At 46.2% G+C, this 15192-nt stretch overlaps 1 protein-coding gene across 1 annotated transcript in view; it reads right to left on the bottom strand.

Moving 5' to 3' along the window:
- The window catches only part of LOC144786061 (cytochrome P450 3A21-like), a 258043-nt gene that overhangs the window by 216456 nt on the left and 26395 nt on the right, over positions 1–15192 (bottom strand). The window contains exon 2 of the mRNA XM_078665006.1: positions 4428–4521. Within this exon, the coding sequence (XP_078521132.1) occupies positions 4428–4521 (94 nt within the window). The remainder of the gene's footprint in view (positions 1–4427; positions 4522–15192) is intronic.

A 15192-nucleotide genomic window follows, 5' to 3' on the forward strand; every position in this document is an offset into this window, starting at 1 on the left:
TACGACCACAAAATGGGCCACATAGTTTTCCCTTTCTTGCTACATTTAGTCTAGTCTGCTACAAAATGTAGACTGCTCTGCCACAATAATTCCAGTGGCAGGACCTTCAGTTCGGTCACTGCATTGCCTCAAAGGGTCAGTAAGAAGGGAATGGTCTCCACCAGTGCCTACTGTATTTTTTTTAAAAGTGCTGGGGACCTCATCAGGAGCCCACCGCAGTTTGCATCACACACGGTCACTGTACCTACACTACTAATAACCATCACACTGCTACAAGTGTGATAGTTTAGATTGCTCGAGGCCGCAAATGCTTTAAGAATGTCTTGGGTGACAGTTATTAGTTGTTTTTAATGTATATAGAATTAACAAACAACTGTTCTTGTGCTCATCCTTAATTTACACAAACAGCATCACCATGGGGCAGCTGTCATAAGTGCAGGTTCCGGCAATTAAGTGCTGGTGCTAAGCACGGAAAACACCAGCCCAAATTAAGCACTGGTTTTCACTTCAATAACAGGGCAAAAACAACTGATACCCTCACATGAGACTTAGTGGTCGATTGCGATGTCATTTGGAAGGGCTCCAAATCGGATTTGGGCTTGCCGTATCTGATCCGGAGCTTTTGTTTCTGACCGACTCGTTCCCAGTATCGAATGACCAAGTATGATGCCTGGAAACCGTTAGTGCTGACCAAATAGATTCCGAAAGGGATTCGGACAGGTCAAGCCTTTCCGGAGCCGATTCGTATAGCTCTACGGACTTGGTTCCCGAACGAGCGAGTACGATGACTGATTCGGACAGCCTTTCTGAATCGCTTTGCCTGGAACAAAATGGCTTCCGGAATCGTCTTTGGGGGCCCGTAGCAGGCCCCCCTTCACCTGGGCCCATCCGAATCGGGCTGGTGGGAGTACCCGTGAGTCGCCCTTTCTAACCGTGCACAGTGTGGCAGGCACCATGGGGTGCCCGCCACAGGGTGCAAGGTTTTCCCCACAAACCCCTTTCTTCAATGGGAGCCTGTGTTCACATTCATAACATGACATGAAGTCAATGGAAGTCCGACCGAATCGCATGTGGGGGCATACGGATGCATTGTACTCATTCAGTCGGATTCCCCCAATCCGAGTTATACGGAAAGCATTCCTGAACCAATTTGGTCGGTATGCTTTCCGAACGAGATCGGAATCGGGCCCTAAATGTGTCAGTGATATGTCCTCTATCACTCATTATCTACTTTACAAAACATTGGCCATGATAGATATCTCTCATGAAGCCTAACCAAGAAAGCCTCCAGAGAGCTCAGGTGTAAGACTACTGGGTGAGAGGCAAGATAGTTGAAATCCTGCAGATACAAGGAAATGAAAGAAAAACAGAAGCCTGGATTGAAACCCATTTCTCTTGCTTATTGTGAGTTTAAAATTTTCACTTTCACATACAAATATCACGTGTTGTGCCCCCTCCTCCCACATCAAATACCTACCTCCTGCTCACATTTGCAATTGAACAGACATACAGTTTTACTGCGCACAAATGATAATGTTTGGAAATGTCTTCACCAAGTGTATTGATTTGTTTTGATTGTATTGAAATATTTGATTCCACCACACTCCAGAATTACAAAACCGCTATGTGCCATCCTATTCTGTTCACACATTTAAATACCTTATCTGATGTCCCTATCACAAAGATCACATCTGGGTCCATCTCAAATGATCACATTTACAGTCAACCCACCCGGATTACATCTGAGGTCCAGCTCCCATATTCACATTTAGCTTCCATTACCCATGTCAAATAAATCTGGGGCTGTAATATGAATATTGTGCACTTTTCCCGTTTATGCCATGGTACACCTTTCGAAGGTGCATCAGGCGCAAACCGGGACAGGTCGCCATATTACAAAGAATGAGCTGCCCTTAGGGCGGGTGGCAACCCGCCTTCACTTTCAAGAGGGACAAGAGATCTCCTCACAGGCAGATGCAGTGAGTGACTGCACCCACCTGCAGGGGATGTCTGGAGGAGGTTAATGGGACCCCCTTTCTCCCCTGCAGAGGTTTGTCTGTAGGAGGTGCACTGAAAGTCCACCACCTTTTTGTGGCACACTTCCAGTGCGCCTCCTAAAGGCATGTTTGCCCCTGCACCCATGTCCATAATACGGCTCTCGTGCATCCTGCAGAGCCAAAGTGATTCCCTCATTTGCATGGGGCCACACCCCCTTGCAAATGAGGGAAAGCCCTCTAATGATAGCGCTGGTGTAACATGTGCACCAGCGCTATCAGTATTACGCAGGGGGGCGCACAAGTATCTGTGGCCCCCTCTGTAATGCCATTGTACCCTGGGGGCGCACAAAGTGGGCATACGCGGCCGTTGCTCCCCCGCATGGCATCATTTTATAATATGGCCCTGGAGTACACGCCACACAGGTTATATCTGAAGTCCCTATTACTTAACAGTGCTCCTTGATACTTTGACACCCTACATCAAACAAATAATATCTAGTTCCCACTTCACACATATCAAATCTGGGATACATTTCACACACATATCTTGAAATGATGACAAACTGGTTACATCTACTCCACTCCAAAAAGATGTCTGGTGACCACAGTAAACAGATAATAACCAATGTCCTTTCTATGCAGATCACAGCTTGTGTCCCCTTCTGCACAGCAGGCACAGGTATACAGCGTTGTTAAGTATCACTCCCATTATGCGCCTCTACAACTTAAATTAATGTAAGCCAGCATTCGAGGTTTTTCCCAGCGGGAAAGGGGAATGCTTTAGAGAGAGAGTAGATGAGAGGGATAGGGAGACAGCTCGACACACTCAAATCAGCAGAGTTCTTTTGTCTAGTTTAAGAGTATCTCACCAGTGTCATTAAGTGCTCATTTCTCACTCTTAACAGATAGTATCACAGATAGGCATGTGCTGTTGTACTCAAACAAATGTAACCACCTCTCTCCATTTTGGTATCTGTGCTCACCAGCTTCTATTCGGCATGGTACCCTGAACCTAGGGCTGACTGAGTCATGGCTTGCCTACAAGTGCTCACCTCAAATCCCATCCACTTCTGGTTGGGGCAATATTGGTTGTCCATTCCACCTCTTGCTCTGTGTATTGTCACTCAGGATATCATCCCCACTGGTGTAGCAAGAGTTAGGCCGACCAGTACTGCGGCTGCCACATGTGCGCTGTCCAATTGTGACCCACCCCGCTCAATCACCAGCGCAGCCAATCCTGTGTCCATGCAGGGACCCAGAAGCTGTGACTGCATGCCCCATCTGAGTACAGCAGTGGCATTCGAAGATCCACTGCAAGATTCAAGAATCTTGGGATTGAAGAATCTTTGTAGATTCAAGGATCTACTGTGGAATTTGAGGCACTGGCAGTCTAAAAAAACATCAACCATGGTGTGACTAAGTGCTTGGCTTTTCTCCCTGTAGATGAGAGGACTCCCGCTCTTGGGCTCTGCTCTTCATCTGGTTGGATTCTGCTATTCACTTGTGTTACTGGCTCTCTAGGAGCCAATCTTAAAGTCAGACATCGAGTACATCTTCTCAGATGTTTTTTGCTGTCATAGCATCTTACTTCTTCTACTGTATCACCTAAAGAACTTCCTTGAATCGTAGGGACTCTGCCCTCTTCTACTGCAGTCTACAGAAGCCTTAGGTTACTGAATAGCTAGGAGAGTTAGATTTATTTTTTGCACCTATGTATTGAAAATCCTGAGTGAACTTTTGTAAATATTTGATAGCCCAAGTTGTGGAGCTTTCCCCGCAGCAGAGCAGGGTGAGTGTCACAGTGACTCCCTTAACCTTTGCAGGATAAAGTTACTGTGCCTTTGATACGTTCAGTGGAAGGAGAATGGTGGGTTCTATATTGTTCCTAGAACAGCTTTCGGACATACAAGTTCAATGTAACTTGACTCTGATAGACTGAACAAAGGAAGTGATGGAATCTGCCAAATAGGCCAGATGGATGAATGATGGAGAACAGGAGCTGAAATGCAGCGAGTACAGAGAGAACCTCAAGAGTTACCTGAGTGACACAGGGAGGACCGCCAAGGAGGAAAACAAAATAGGTGCAGTGCGAAGGACAGTGATCGAACTAGCACCAAAGAGGACATAATGTTCAGTTCCAGGTGTTGCGAGGCTCTGATAGATATGATTTTTTGGCCTGAATACTTGTCTGCCTAGTAGACGTGAAAGACACACCCTTGACTGGGCCGCCAAACCACACAAGTTCCTTTGCTGCAGCACCCCAGCTACCAGAAGCTGGGACCAACCCTGTCCTGCAAAACTATGTCCACAAAGCTGAGTTCATCTAGTGAGCAGATGTTCCTTGAATTCCTGACAATTGCAGTGTTGTGGGATGTGTAATCAATGAAACAAGGCAATGGCACAGAGAAATCTTAAAGTTTCTGCACTTACCTTCCTGTACCCAAGGAACGTTCCCAAAAATGGAAGGGGCCTCGGTCCAGGGATCCCCACTTTCCTGAATATTCCATGTGTCCAGGTTCCATAGCTGTGGGGAAAAAAACATTTTTTTCAGAATCAAAAAGTGACAGCAATAAACATTTCAACCCAAAAAATGCCTACCCTTAAAGAAAGTCAAGGTGAAAAATCATGTTAACATTGTGTAACCAAATGTCTATTTTTTTTTACAATTTAAAGTCTTGTAGTATTTCGCATGACATATATGTTCATACGATATCACAACATGAAAGATTGTGCCTACTAGGATAGGGGTTGAGTGAGCTTGGTTAGTTTTTTCCTTTCTTAGTACATGAATTTGGCACAAGAACTGCTGCGTTTACGTGTCTAGGTGAACATTGGGGCTTTGCGGTGCGTTTTATCACAGGATTCACATTTGCACCCGCTGTTTGTGAGTATAAATGATCTCACATCCCTTTCACTTCAGACTGTCTAGTTAGTCACGAGAAAAACATGCTCAGCAGTGTCCACTCGTGTACAAAAGGCTTGCCAGGTACCAGTGCAAATATATACTCATCCAGTTTGTGAACAGCATGGTGAATGTTGCTAGCACAGAGCGCAAAGCACACATCAAGTTTCTGTACAGCATGGTGAAAGTTGCTAGCATTCTGTACAGCATGGTGAATGTTGCCAGCACAGACTACAAAGCACCGCACAGTTTCTGTACATTATGGTGAATGTTGCTAGCACTGAATACAAAGCACACATCCAGTCACAGTTCCCTGCCTAGATCTTAAGTCATATACTTGGAGTAGGCGTAACGAAAACAGAAGATTACGCTAGCTAGGGGTAACCCAACAATCAGGGTCTAAGGGAGATTATGATGTGTAATAAACATTATGTGCAGGCTTTTTTATTACCTGCAAAAAGTGGGTGCTTTGTTTAACCTCTGACTGGAAAAAATGTGGAAACATACAATTCGCATTTTGCTACATTTGCAGTGTTATCATGATTTGTGGTTGAAGTAACACAACTACTATTTTGTAATATTGCCATGAAGGATTTGGGAAACTCCATATAGGCAGAGTCAATAACATATTTTTCTCATTAAGCCAAGTTGGGTAAACACAAGTCTCTGCAGTTGTAAATTGTGCAAATTTACAAAAATGTTGCAGTTCCAAAAGCTAGTAGGTGCTTGCTGTGTGGGAGATATGCTGGCAAGAATGTAACTACGCCCAGGATTGCACATTTGCCAGATTTTTATGTGGGTGGAATATGTCCTAAATGTGTTTTATTTCAACAAGCACTAGCAAAGCCAATAGGGGTGGTATTAATGTGCTAATGTATGCAAACTGAATGTTTACAGGTGTGTACATGTTACCAAATGAAGGATAGGCCGATTGGCCTTCCCAGTGCATGTTCAGCTAGATTGTCCTGAGATACTGTGTTTATGTCTAAGAGGCAGAGTTCTCCCCTACCATCAACATAATGACAAGTAGCAGAAAGAGCAGGTACACCGATCTCTCTCCTTCATAACTGCCTATTTTCTGAGCATACCACGAGCACACTAAGGGCCAGATGTACGATGCTTTTTAGCATGCGCAAACGGGTCTTAGACCCGTGTGCGCACTCTAAAAAGCATGGGCCTATGTACAAAAATTATTTTGCGACTCGCAAATAAATTACGACTAGCAAGATACTGTTTTGCGACTCGCTATTAGGAAGGGGCGTTCCGTTCCGAATAGCGACCGCAAAGCTATGTAGCAAAGTTTAGCAACCAGAATTGCGGTCGCAAAACACTTGCAAATTACCACGTACTTCAAGTAGGTTGTAATGCATTCGTAATCCCTTTGCAAATACATTAAATATTATTTTTTAAGGGCAGGCAGTGGCCCCAGGGACCACTGCCTGCCCTTAAAAAATTCAACAAAAACGTTTCATTCTTTTAATTTAAATGCATCCCCTTTTCCTTTAAGGAAAATTTGCTTTATTTAAAAGCAGTCTCAGACATGGTGGTCTGCTGAGCCCAGCAGGGCACCATATCTGGGAGGGGTTGTCATTCCCAATGGGCTCGCAAATTGCGAGAGGCTCATTAATATTCATGAGCCTCGCAATTTGCGACCCCATTGGGAATTGCAAACACTGTTGTACATGCCAAATAGCGCCTCGCAAATTGCGAGTCGCGAATGCTACGACATTTGCGAGGCGCTATTTAGCAGGTCGTACATCTGGCCCTATGCATCATATCTCTTACGATGCATAGATTTATGTGAGTGTGTGTGTTGGTGCTGCCATGTGCTTATTCTACATGCGTGTTTTGTGACTGTTTGTACCACAGAGTGTGGTATGGATGTGTGTGTGCGTGTGCTTGGGCCAGATTGTATGTCTTCTGAGCACGTTATTTTATTTTGCAATTTTATATAGTGCAAACTCCATCCAAATGTATTGGAGCCATTTACATGAGCACCAGTTACGTCACACAAGGTCACATTCATGTTTTTTAGGCCCAGTGAGATTGAGTGATTTGCCCAGAATCACAGGATGTTGTGCAGACGCCGGAACTCAAACCTGGTTCCCCAGTTTTAAAGTAGGCAACTCTTGTCAGAACACCACAGACTCTCCCGACTTCAAACATTACAGACAAATACAAGTATGTGATTGTACTTCATGGGTATTCTAATCAGTATACGTAAGTGGAAGTCCAAAATTGAAAAGCACCTACAGTTGACTTTCTCCATATTCATGGTGGTGAAGGGCATTCTCATTACCTCTTTGCTCTTTTCTGTTCCTCTCATTATGAAATGAGACATTCATGCCTGGAGCAGACAGTATATTGTATACAATACTATACAGAGCAGGCTTCATGACAGCCCTTGTCCATGATTAGATGGCTTGATTGTTGATCTCTGTTCCATGTTCTTTATTGGATGTCTGTACTCCCTGTCCAGTGTTTGTGAAGAGCTTGTTTACTCTAGCTTTGACTGGCTAGGGTTTAGTTAATCCCTCCACTATTGAAGTTTACTTATTTCACTTTTTACTTGTTCTTCACATGATAAAATGAATAACAGCACCTGCTTAGCTGGGAGTGTTTTGGGCTAAAGTGATTCCGTCCTTGTGTCCAGGGGGCCTGGCCGCAAAGGTCATGAATGAGCTGACCAGATTACTCCAGGCCATCACTGAGGTGGTGTGCCGGTCCTGGGTTTTAGTTTAACAAACTATAACTTAAAGGGGGTTGTTCTATCTCCTTTCAGTTTTATCCACTTGAACTAAAACATCTGAAAACTGATTTGCAAAAGGAAAACCCACGGCTGCAGCATTCAGAACTTAGTGAAATGGGGTTTTCTGGTAACCCAAGTCATGAAGGAACTACACTTACCAGACTGTAGGACAATATTCTACATTGATTGTCTTCAAGAACAGTACAATACAATGCACAAAAGTGTTTTAAAGAGGGTTAATATTTACAAGATGTTTGCTTGTGTGTCTCAGAAGGCTGTCGCAGGTGTTCCTAAAGGCAAGTTTGTGATGCAACTGCCATAATCCAGGAGGCCTGCTACTCATTAAATTAACTAGAGGATAAAAGGCAGAGCCTCTCATTAGGATTCGAACCAGGGAAAGTCAGTTTACACAAAGATCACTATAGTTGATGCATTATTATGCAGTATCTGTCAAGATTTCAAAGTGATCTATCAAGAAACTTCGGAAGAACATGTACAAAAGTGAATAATGTATGATGCAATCAATGGTGTGCAGTGGTGGTCCAATGAGGGAGGGGTTTGGAGAGGAAGGAACTCGAAATTCCTGTTCTTAACGCCCCAAAGGAATGGCTAGAAATAAACTGGTCAAAAAAAGTAAAAATCAAGAGGGAATGAGTCAAGTTTCGAGATATGCCAGGGTCTATGAATGGTGTACAAAGGCCCTCATACACTCTAACTAGTTAGTAGCGGTCTATCTTGGTTCTCCGCTTAAGGTAGTTAGGTGAGTGGTTTCATCATTGGGTCCTTTTCCGCCTGAGTTTCCCATTCTCCAGGTGGTCAACTTTCCTCCTCCTGGAGGGAGACCATCTTGTTCCAAGGTCGTCGTGATTGGTACATGAAAAATTGCGGAAAAAAGTGTGACGTGAAAAATAGCTCCCTGTGAAAAGTGTTTTTTATTGGTCAGGGAGGGGTAAGATTAAAAACAATAGTCGGTGCTATAGTGGGTGTATTAGTTGGTCCACTACACCTAGTTTAGTATAAAGGTTAGTGGTCGACATGTTTCAGCCCTTTACTGTCTCTATGAATCGGTGGACTTTCTTCAGCACCGAGAGGGAGCGGTAGAAAATTAGAGTGCTCTTTTGTAGGTAAGTTAAGCCACTCACCTATCTTTGTCATGAAGTCCATTGACTTAGATAGTGGCAATGTTATAGGTTCAGGATGATAACTTTGAGTAGACAAAGAGAAAGGGGGGGGACAGACAAAGTAACTGTACATTGATTATGTGTAGTCTCATCCAATGAGGTACCCAGATCATTAAGCATTTCACTCTGTGATATCTTTGCTTTTCTAGAGGATCAGCTGGGTGTTGTCGTCGTAGGAGATTATGTGGAGGTTGCGCGATCGGACGATGTTAGCGAATGGTGTCATGTAGACGTTGAAGAGGGTCAGGCTGAGGGATGATCCTTGGGATATGTCGCAGGTGATCTTGGTGGCTACAGATCGATATGGAGGGAGGAGGACTCTCTGGGTTCTGTCGGTGAGGAAGGCGGTAATCCAGTACAGGGCTTTGTCGCGGATCCCTGCGTTGTAGAGGCGTGTGTGAAGGGTGTGGCGGCAGACAGTGTCAAAGGCAGCCGAGAGGTCCAGGAGGATGAGGGCCGTGGTTTTGCCATTGTCCAGCAGGGCCCTGATGTCGTATGTGGCGGCAATGAGGGCGGTGTCGGTGCTATTGTTGCTGCGGAACCGGATTGGGACGAGTCCAGGGTCTTGTTTTCTTCGAAGAATTGATTCAGTTGTTTGTTGACGGTCTTTTCGACAACTTTTGCCAGAAACGGGAGGAGGGAGATGGGCTGGAAGTTCTTGAGGTCCTTTGGGTCGGCCTTGGGTTTCTTGAGCAGGGCGTTGATCCCTGCGTGCTTCCAGCTTTCCTGGAAGGTGGCAGTCTCGAATGAGTTGTGGAAGATCTTACGGAGATGGGGTGCGATGATAAAGCTCGCTTTGTTGAAGATGTTGTGGGGGCAGGGGTCAGATGGTGAGCCGGAGTGGAGGGTGTTCATGGTCTTGATGGTGTCTTCGTCGTTGACGTGGTTCCAGGAGATCGGGCGGCCGGTGTGACTGGGGGGCGGTGAGTCTGGAGTGTCGGCGGCTGTCAGAGAAGAGTGGGTGTTGAAGCTGTCATGCATGTCTGCGAACTTGCGGTGGAAGAAGGTAGCTAGAGAGTCACAGAGGTCTTGTGATGGCGGGATTTAATTGGAGCTGGGGTTGGCGTGTTCCTTCACAACGTTGAAGAGCTCTTTGCTATTGTGTGCGTTGCTGTCGATGCATTCTTGAAGGAGGTCCTTATTGCTGTATGAATGAGTTGGTGGTGTCTGCAGCTGGCTTTCATGAAGGCTGCATGGTTGTCCGGGGTTTGCTCATGGCGCCATTTCTTCTCTAGTCTCCGGCAGGTCTGCTTGGATGTCTGAAGGTCGGCGGTGAACCAGATGGCTCTTCTGTCGGTGCGTCTGTTTGTGGGTTTTTTGATCAGGGAGAGAGTGTTGGCGCATTCATCAATCCATTGCTTGAGGTTGCAGGCAGCTGTGTCGGTGTGGTCGGTCAGTGGGTCTCGGGCAAGGGTGGTGATTAGCTGTTCTTCGGTGACCTTGTTAAATTGCGGCGGGGGATCCTTTGCTGGTGGTTGTGTGCGGTGGTTTTCTTGAAGGAGAAGTGGATGCAGCGGTGGTCGGTCCAGTGGAGTTTGGTGGTGTGGCTGATGGAGACATGGCTGCTGGCGGAAACAAATGGGGCCGAGCGTGTGTCCGGCGGAGTGGGTGGATGCCGTGACGAGTTGCTTGAGGCAGAGGTTGCTGAGGTTGTCTAGTAGTGTGGTGGAGTTGCTGTCATTGGTGTTCTCGAGGTGGAAGTTCAGGTCTCCAAGGAGGATGTATCCAGTGGAGGCCAGGGCATGCGTGCTGACGGCATCTGTGATGGAGTTGATGAACTGTGGTCAGGATCCGGGGCGTCTATACACAAGGATTCCTCTGAATCTGGTGTTGGGATGGACGTGGATCAGGAAGTGCATGTGTACTCCGGCACCAGTCACGGTGCTCCGGGTGGTCTTTATGCCACTCCAGCTTACTCGCGGTCAGCTGTTGCCAAAATATGCCCCCCAACATGGGTATGGTGTAAAACAAAGTGTAGCTCCACACTCTGGCCCCAGTACTGCCACTCCTCTGCAAGTTTGGGGAGCAATACAGACTTCAGCGGATGCTCGCACTGCGAAGGGAGGAAAGGCCGAGAGATTTTCTCTCGTAGCCCACACCCTGCCCCAGGCGCGACACACGCACGCTCGCTGAGCGTTACCTGGGGGGTGCAATCTCATGCTCCTCTCCTCTTTTCGCGACTTGGGCCTCAGATGCGACTTCGTTGATCTTGGGCAATGGAACCCGGGTCCCCGATGGGGTTGGTTTGAGGTCCCTCCTTGGCAAAGACAGGCTCAGACCGGCGGCACAGCTCCTCTGGGGATACCTGTCCGGGCCGATGGCAATGACGTAGGTCTCAGGCTGCAACAGGGCACACGCACACAGCGTTGCTGAGACTCACTTAAGCTCCAGGTGCCCACGATCACAGGGCAATCCTCACGAAGGTCTCAGGCTGCACTAAGCACACGCTCACAGCATCGCTGAGACTCACTTGAGCTTCGGTGTACACGATCACAGGGTAATGCGCACGAAGGTCTCAGGCTGCACAAAGCACACGCACACAGCATCGCTGAGACTCACTTGGATTCCGGGTGTACACGATCACGGGAACATCTTCATGAAGGTCTCAGGCTGCACGAAACACATGCACACAGCTTCGCTGAAACTCACTTGGACTCCAGGTGCACACAATCACAGGGCAATCCTCATGAAGGTCCCAGGCTGCATGAAGCACACGCACACAGCGTCGCTGAGACTCACTTGGACTCCAGGTGCACACGATCAAAGGGCAATCCTCACAAAGGTCTCAGGCTGCACGAAGCACACGATCACAGCGTCACTGAGACTCACTTGCATTTCGGGTGCACACGATTATGGGGTAGTACTTACAAAGGTCTCAGGCTGCAAAAAGCACATGCTCACAGCGTCGCTGAGACACCTCTGGAAACTTTTATGTTCCTGAGTTTCCACAACAGGGAGCCAGCTGTCCTCGGGCTCTTGGGGACAAGTTACTTCAGGACACAGCACACAGCAAAGTCCTTTCAAGCAGGGGAACACAGCACACAGCAAACTCCCTTAGCATCTCCTTGGTTAAAGCAGCAAACTGCAGGCCAGCCCTAGACACACAGCAAGGGTCAGCAAGGGTCAGTATTTTCCTTCAGTCTCTTCAGCTGTTTCTTCCTTGGCAGAGGTACCTCTTGACCACAAAGTAGTATCAATCCTTTTCAGTCTTGATGAATCCAATGTTCAGGGGCTTCAGCTCTCATAGTTATACCCCTAAATGTCTTTGAAGTCTTTGTGTTCAGGGGGGCACTGGCCTCTGTCCAAACCAGTTCTGGGTGTCTCCCTGCCAGTGACACCTTGTTCCTTTTATTAGTGGGGGTCTGGATCCTCAATCACTCAGCAGGAAATGGAGCCATTGTTTTATGTTGGCAGCCCAGGCCTCTTCACCTCCAGGGGCTACTCCTCCCCATCTACACTCCAGATGCAGGTCAGCCTGTTGCTGTCTCCCCTCCTCCCCAGATCCTATCACATTTAAATCCAGACAGTCAAACCACAACCAGGCAGAGACACATAGAAATGTTAGAACACAAAAAAACAGCCACTTCTAAAAGTGGGGTTTCTAAACACACAATACAAAAAACACCTTCTTAAAAAGATGTGTTATTAAATTGTGAGTTCAGGCATACTAAACTTCACCTCTCCATCTAAGGACTATGGTAAGACAGGCTGGAAACATTTTACACAGCCTCCCCATTCTGTCCCATGGCCAAGATAGCCTTTCAACAGTGAAAAACGAAACGGAGAGTATTTCACTGTCAGGACATGGTACACACCTCAGTACATGTCCTACCTTTCACATACACTGCACCTTGTCCAGGGGGGTACCTTGGACCTACCATAGGGGTGTCTGATGTGCATAAAAAGGGAAGGGTAAGGCCTGGCAAGTGGGTACACTTGTCAGGATAACAAGGCAATTTAACAAACTACGTGCAGGCACTGCAGTGGCAGGCCTGAATACTCTCTTTAAGGCTACTGGTGTGGGTGGCACAATTAGTGCTGCAGGCCCACTAGTAGCATTTGCATTACCAGCTCTGACACACATAGTGCACTTTACTAGGGACTTTACTAGTAAGGCAAACATACCAATCATAGACAACAAATTATCATTACACTTTATACAGGGGGCACTTGGACACTGATCAGCAGTGACAAAGTGCCCAACGCACTCCATCACAGCACAGCACAGCACAAAAAATAGAGGAGGTAGAGGCAAAAAGTCAGGGGTAATCACACCAAGAAATGCCAGGTCTAACACATAGCCAGATGATAAGTGTTCCCCAGGCAGATGCTGCACCCAAGCAACCGCAGCTGATGCACCGTTACCCCTTTGTGTAACCACAGGCCTACATTAACAAGGCATCCCAAATTAAATTGACCATTTGATAGCAAGCAAAACACAATAGGAAATGTGTCAATTCCCTTTAACAAGTGCTGCTGAAATTACCAAGTAAAATCATGATACTTATTTTGTTTGTCTCTCAAGAACAGATGATACCGTCTGCATGAGTGCAATTCATACTTGTGACTTGCATGTTACATATACATGCCTGCTGCAGGCACTCAACCCACTGAGCTAGCCAACTAGCTAGAAGTATCATGGCCAACAATTATCAAAATGCTGAGATCATCGCATATGTAGATTCGAATTCAGGAATCCTTTATTTAATCTATTACCTCTTCCAACTACATGGTGTTTTGTGGGTCACTGTTGTGCCATTGTACTGTTATCACTGGTTCACGTGGCTGGATCCTGGCAGGGCTAACTCAGCCTTTGGATGTTCTGAGGTTGATAAAATTAATCCTGTTAACTTGTGTAACAGTAACAAATTCCCGCATTACTTAGATATATCAGCCTTAAAGTGTTATGTAATAGTATTGTATTATGTGTTGCCACTGTTGTTATTACTATAGGAGGCTTAGAGGTTGGGCATGTGCAAAATGCCTCTTTGATGCCCTTGGTAGGTTGCAGTTTCAAAATCTGAGTAATGTGAATTTACTTGGGTGCTGGAATCAACATTTACCAAACCTACATCTCAAAGGCGCGGTGCTGCCTGTTGAAAATACTGTTGAAAATACTGTTGTTTATTTTATCTTGCATAAGCCTATTACTGATCATTTGCTTTTAACCTGTAATTCTGCAACATAACAAACCATGTGCTTCCTGTTATGACGTGTTCCTGTTTTTGCACCTATCTCAGGGGTGGGGAGAGGGGTGAGAATGAGTGAGTGAAGAGCAGATAAAACAAAGTGGTCACATGACCTTGCAAGGCAATGAAGACCATGAAAGGGATTGCTGATGTACTGTGCGCTGTATTCTAAAATACAAAATGCTTACTATACAGATGCACTCCAGCGCCTAGGAGTGCAGTTGGTGGCATGTGGCACTTTACAATGGCCTTCCAGTGAATTGAAGCAAGTCCTTCCCGGAGACTGTTTTATTAGTAACCAGTGAGCCCCTTCATTATGTTTTCCTGTTTTTTTGTAACTATCTCCGGGTGAGGATAAGTGCATGAAGGGCAGCTGAAGTGAAGTGGTCACGTGACCGTGCAAGGCACTTGGGACCATAGAGAGGATTGCTGACTTTCTCACTCCCTCCCTGTGAATGGTCTCTTGGTAATTGAAAAATATGCCGTGGCTTGAAAAACAAGATAAGAACATGATTTACAGGCCTCTTCAATTATGATTAGAGAACCACAGGGCAACAGTCATGGGGCACCGGAGAGAGCAAGCAACAGCAGGAGGAGGGTGACTGGGAGATGGGATAGGAAGAAATGCTGAGTGGGGAGAGCAATTTCACAATGGTCAGAGAAGCATAGGGCAAGCAGGATGAAGAAAGCAGCAGCGGTAGGAGGGTGATTGGGCGACAGGACTAGAATTGAGATAAGAACATGATTTACAGGCCTGTTTACAGAAACCATGGTGGTGCTCAGAGCAAGTGAAAACACAACCACTCCTGAGATGGGCTCTTAAACAAAAAAAAAGAAGTTCCCAAAATGGTCATTTAATGGGGCAGTAGATGGATAGTAGAAATTGGTTCATGCTCTCGGGGAGGGCTAAACTCAGGAAGAGGCATATCACATGCTTGCCATGGATTAATGGGGAGAAAGATTAGGAGAGTGATGATGGAGCCAGCAAACGGGAAGCCTACGGGTGGGCTAAAGCCCCCACAGTATATACAACATGTCCCTTTCGAGACCGCGCATGTGCTGTCTATAGTTGAGACCTAAAAAGGAGCACCTTTTGACATAATAAATACGATGTTAGCATACAAGACCTTGATATACAAAGTTGTATTAATGATTGTCCGAAATATTTACACAG

Source organism: Lissotriton helveticus, chromosome 10 (assembly GCF_964261635.1).
Source record: "Lissotriton helveticus chromosome 10, aLisHel1.1, whole genome shotgun sequence".
Lineage (NCBI taxonomy): Eukaryota > Metazoa > Chordata > Amphibia > Caudata > Salamandridae > Lissotriton > Lissotriton helveticus.